The sequence below is a fragment of the Dromiciops gliroides genome, chromosome 5 (assembly GCF_019393635.1).
Source record: "Dromiciops gliroides isolate mDroGli1 chromosome 5, mDroGli1.pri, whole genome shotgun sequence".
NCBI lineage: Eukaryota > Metazoa > Chordata > Mammalia > Microbiotheria > Microbiotheriidae > Dromiciops > Dromiciops gliroides.
Window position 1 is genome coordinate 108,604,915 of NC_057865.1, and position 6,021 is coordinate 108,610,935.

Genomic DNA, 6,021 nt, shown 5'->3' on the forward strand with positions numbered 1-6,021 from the left:
ACTTGAAATTAATGTTATTCCATTATATCATGGTGTATCTAGAAGAAAAGAAATGAGAATAAAAAGTTCCCCTCACATACATCTCCCCCTTTCATAGGCTAGGAAATTCAACATGTTTTAGAAGAGAAAAGAACATGAGTAAGGCAGCTTCCATACTTTATGTGAGATGGTAACACATATCACACACACAAACACACACACACACATATACTACTCATCCTACAAAACTCATGCTTCCCTTGACCAAAATATAGCTTGAAGTAATCAAGCGTAAATGTAGCAAATACTCAGGGGTGTGGCAAGGGGCTGGGTTTAAAATATTTTCATACAAATTAGCGTGCAACTGGGAGCTTCAGCATGAATATGGTTTTGCAGAAAAACTCATACTAGGATACAAGTGCAGATAGGTATAGCATATACATCTCTTTACAGATCCATATGCTAGGTATAGTCATATGCATCTTTCTCTCTATAGATCCACATGCTAGTGTACCCTGACATGCATATACATAAAAATAATCACAGTAGCTCAGAAACAATAATAACTCATTTCAATAGCACCTTAAGGGCTAAAGATATTCTTTCCTCAAGAAAAATGCTATGAGTACAATATTATACCAGCTGGTCTCTACACAGTGCTTTAAGGTTTGCAGAATGCTTTATACACATTTTCCTTTTTATCCTCACAAGAACACTGAGAGGTAGGTGCTGTTCATATCGCCATTTTTGTAGGATAAGGAACTATAAATCCCAAGTTTGTATTGTGATATATGCAGAGAAAGAGCCAGGACACCAAAAAGGAAGGACGGGAAAGGGAATAAGCATTTATATAGTGCTGTCCTGGGTCCAGGCATTGTACTAAGCCTGTTCAGACACAGGCTGGCTGTGTGACTCAGGAAAGTCCCCACTCTTTCTTTCATTCTTTCTTTCTTTTTGCTTTCTTTCTTTCTTTCTTTCTTTCTTTTCTTTCTTTCTTTCTTTCTTTTCTTTTCTTTCTTTCTTTTTCTTTCTTTCTTTCTTTCTTCTTTCTTTCCTTCCTTCCTTCTTCCTTCCTTCCTTCCTTCCTTCCTTCCTTCCTTTCCTTCCTTCCTTCCTTCCTTCCTTCCTTCCTTCCTCCCTCCCTCCCTCCCTCCCTCTCCTCCCTCCCTCCCTCCCTCCCTCCCCCTCCCTCCCTCCTTCCTTCCTTCCTTCCTTCCTTCCTTCCTTCCTTTCCTTCCTTCCTTCCTTCCTTCCTTTCCTTCCTTCCTTCCTTCCATCTTCCCTTCCTTCCTTCCTATTATTCACAGTTGAGGAAAACTGAGGTTAAGTGACTTGCCCAGTGAGCACATGGCTTGATATTCAAGTCTTCCTGATTTGAACTCCAACTCTATCCATTGGGCTACCTAGCTGCCTAAGGATTATTATCTCTAATTTATAGATAAGGAAATAAAACCTCAGAGAAGTTAAATGATTTTCCTTTGTCACACAGCTAGCAGAGTAAGCAAGTTAGAATGATTGTAGATGTACTCAGAGATATACATATACACATACGCATATGCACACACAAGATGGCCATTCTTATACACAGACATTTACAACTAGATGCACATTTACATTAACACCTACATTTATACTGATGCTGATTTTGACATCCACATGCACATCTACAACCCTATCTGCATCTACATATACAACTAAGCCCCTGCTCCAGGGAGTTAGATGGTTGATAAGGCTTATGATTTGACTGGTAAAATAGAAGGGGGGGGCAGGGAAGATTGACAGACAGGAAAAAATGAATCACGGGCAAGAGTCAGTAGCCATATAGAGAGAGTGTGTGGAGAAAAGAGAGGGGGAGTTGTAAGCTAAGTGCACAGAAAATGCTAACATTGCAAAACTTAGTTTTTCTGTTGAATAATGCATTCCCTTTATTTTATTACTTCTAGCCAAGATCGCCAAATGTGAGGGTGAAGTACAGATGTGAATACATTAACTCAAATAGTAAAAAAAAAAAAAAAGTATATTACTCTCCACCTACAATGTAATACTCATAAAGGTCAGTGTGGTTTTTTTCCCCTGAAGTTCAAATATTGGGAATTCAGTGAATGGTATCATGTCATAAGAAATAACTATTTGATTGAGTTCTATCATTCCCTGTCCTGTTCAACAATCAGCAGGTTAATTACCAAACCTCCACTGTGTGTATAGCACGGAGTTAGTTTGGCAGGCCCTCGCTAGGTGTGTTGTTAGTTGGATCCAAGAGGAAGGGGAGATTTTTTATGGAATTTCCTGAATATGAAGTACCATTTCAGGTCTTAGCGAACTCAAACATTGGAATACAAACCAAGAGCTCTGAAAGTCTACAAACCTCCTGGGTGTTTGCATTCCCAGAATAGCAAACTCGTTCTGACCATCCATTGAAGGAGTCTAGAGACTGAGAATCATAGAATCTTAGTATTAGAAGGGATCTCAGAGATGATTTACTCCAATCTATAAACCCAAACATCTACCCTCTCTAGAAGTGGTTATCCTGATTGTAATTGTGCATCTTTTATGATAGAAAAGTAGTAAGAAATTCACTATCTCACAAGGTATACAATTCTGTTATTAAAAAAAAAAGTTATTGATGCCTTTTATTTTAACATTCAAGTTATTTCTAGATATACCTATCCTTTCTCCCCACCCCCATGCAACCCAATTGAACCTTCTCTAGGAATTAATTTTAAAACAGTTAATCAAAAACAACCAATATAGTGATAACATCTGACATTGTATGTAATTATCTGCCACTGTATTCCCCCACCTTTTTGCTGAGAAGAAAAAGGTCCATTTCAGGGTCTTATATCTGTGGCTAAGATTTCCCCATCCAATTATTTGCAATATCTAATGTTCAGAAAATACTTCCTTAAATTCTACTCCCTTGTAATTTCCACTACAAGACCCAGATCTGTCCTCTAAACTTCATCGAATGATTTTATTTCCTTTTCCACAAGACAGCTTGTTAAGAAAGTAGCATGTACCATCTTCATTTTCTTTTCTCTAGTCGTACTCTATTTAGGACCTCCAGTGTTTCTTTTGGTGAATCTGCTTTCAGTCTCCTCACTAAGTTGGCTGTTCTTTAGATATAATACATCTTATTTTGGTAGTCTCAAAACCATGATATGCTAGATGTAGGTTGATCTATTCAATTAGACACATCCATTATTCTAATCAATAATTCACAATCAAATATTTATTGAGTACCTACTATGTGCAAGACACACTATCTGATGGTGATGTGAATATGTATTTGTGTTTATGTGAGTGCACATGTGACATATTAGATCTCTGCTTTTCTGGCTAAATTGTAACATGAATTGAAACTGGAAGGGATACTAAAGTGATCTAGTCCATCTTCTTTATTTAAAGATGCACAAATGGTTGCCCCAGCATGGCAAAATGATTTTCCAAGGTCACACAGATTCTCAGACAGAGATAGGATTCAAACCTGAGTCATCTGATTACAAATCCACTTTGCCTTCTTGTCTCCAAGCAAGACACATGCCCTCTTTGGTTTTTTGTCTTAAAAATCTGGCCTCTTTGCTAGCCTACAACACCAATGATAATTATCTTATTTGAAAGCACAGGCATCATGTGGCTGGTGGTCTAGATGCTGACTATGGAAAAAACCAGAAGTAAACATTCCATTATCTAGCTTAACTTTCTTACAAACATCCCTTAGTTTATCCTTCATTCCTGAAGAGTACCATGGCATCAGGAAGGCCATCTCATTACTTGCAAGTGAATAGGATTTAAGTGAGGCAGGGCTGTGCAAAGTCACCAGCCTTACTCTCTCCTCCAGAATCATCTGGGTCCAGTGGTGAGATATAGATCAGGATGATTAGAGATGGCCCCCAGTGCAGCGGGAGATTTTGGCCTTTTTAAGCTAAGGTCTTTCCCAGGTCTCAGTTTGTCTGAGACAATACCCATTCAGTGATTAAGACTAGGTAAAAATGAGGCAAAGAATGGCCTCTTTTAACTAGTAAAAAAAAAAAAATAATGATAATTTGGGAGGGGAAGACTCTCAGTGTTTCTGTCCAAAACAGAAATAATTGCTATTTACACTCACTCTGAGCCAACAGAGCCCAAACAATAAGCCAGTTAAGCTATGGCTGGGACCTATTTTTGGCCAATGAGAGCCAGAGTGATTTGGGTTTAAGGCAAGGTCCATAAAAAACAATCTAGCCTGTAAACCCCAAGATATCTTGCTAGGTTTCAGTGATCAAAATTTTATATACCTACAGGTAAGGGTATGATTCCTTAAGTGCACAGAGGGAGAGGAAGAAGGGAGGGAGAAAGAAGATTGATTACTTACAAGATATGGAATGAATAAAGGAAATTAAGATAGCCTATTTTTAAGTCAAGAATTAACTCAATCCACATAGACATGTATTTCACAGCCCTTCTTTTTTTTTTTTGGTGGGGCAATGGGGTTACGTGACTTGCCTGGGGGTCACATAGCTAGCAAATGTCAAGTATCTGAGGCCTGATTTGAACTCAGGTCCTCCTGAATCTAGGGCCAGTGCTTTATCCACTGTGCACCTAGCTGCCCCACCCCCCTTACTCTTTTTTTTTTTGGGTGGGGCAATGGGGTTAAGTGACTTGCCAGGGTCACACAGCTAGTAAGTGTCAAATGTCTGGGTTAGATTTGAACTCAGGTCCTCCTGAATCCAGGGCTGGTGCTTTATCCACTGTGCCACCTAGCTGGCCCCACCCCCCTTACTCTTAATGCTACAGTTAGATGTTTAAGTTTCGCTCTGCCTATCCGGATTCCTGATTATTTCTAGTATCTAGAAGATCAGTTCCTGGTCTTGGGCTTTGTTGTTTTGTTGCTGTTATTCAGGTCATTTCAATTGTGTCTGACTCTTGGTGACCCCCATTTGGAGTTTTCTTGGCAAAGATACTTGAAGTAGTTGCCATTTCTTTTCCAGTTCATTTTACAGAAGAGGAAACTGAGGCAAACAGGTTTGCCATGGTCACACAACTAGTAAGTGTCTGAGGCAGATTTAAATTTCAGGTAAGCTAAAACCACTTAGATAAGGACCTCTTAAGAAGCCTTTATAAGTTAAATTTATTATGGAATCATAGAGTTAGAGATAGAAGAAACCTTAAACACCATCGAGTCCAAATCTCCCTTTTTACAAAGTGATTCAACTGTGGCCATGTGAGGTAAGTGATTTGCCCAAAGTCTCATAGATGCTAAATATCCAAGTCAAAAATTGAACCAAGGTCTTCTATGTGCTAGGTCAGTCAGTGTTCTTTCACTGCACCAGGCTGCTTCCTCTATGACTGATCAACTCTCCAAAGTGGATAAAGTAGGATTGGGATGTGTCTGCTCTTTGATTGATCTAAGTACAAACTTAAAATCACAGGGAAGATCATGGTCACCATCTAGCCCACTCAAATTTTTATAACATTTTTTTTCTTTTAAAGATTTTAAGCCTAAGGACAAAATAGGGTCTTTCTGTCCTTTGGTGCATGTGATGTAGGAAGTAATAAAAATAACTGACATTTATGTGGTGCTTGTAGGATTGCAAAACACTTTTACACTTATTATCTCCTTTCAGTCTCACAATAACTCTGTGAGGTAGGCACTGAAAACATTTATTATTTGATCAATCAATGGCCAAACATTTACAGTGTGCTATTACATATGATGTACCCTTCTGGATATAGGGGGAGAAAAGGAAAGGAGAGGAGAAGAAAGAAGAGAAGAACAGAAAGGAGAGGAGAGGGTGTAAGATGGGGAGGGAAGAGAAGACCCTGGGGGCCACCCATGCTAAGGGATTCTGAGACAGATGATGCTCCAGCAAAGGATATTGATAAGGAACAATAGAAAGATAGGGGCCAGGGATTTAGGGTTGCTGTAGCATCTGAATATCAGAATCTATACCCTCTTCCCCATTTTCTATGCCATAACTTTTTGGTACCTAATAGGAATTGTTGACTATTGTTTCTGTTAGGCAACCTTGCCTTTTAGGTGCCAATAGCAATAGTACCAAACTT

At 39.0% G+C, this 6,021-nt stretch overlaps 1 protein-coding gene across 1 annotated transcript in view; it reads left to right on the forward strand.

Annotated features, from left to right (window-relative positions):
• PTN (pleiotrophin) overlaps positions 1-1,960 on the forward strand; it is a 141,980-nt gene extending 140,020 nt beyond the window's left edge. The window contains 1 exon segment of the mRNA XM_043967560.1: positions 1,923-1,960. Within this exon segment, the coding sequence (XP_043823495.1) occupies positions 1,923-1,960 (38 nt within the window).
• Positions 1,961-6,021: the final 4,061 nt, after the last annotated feature.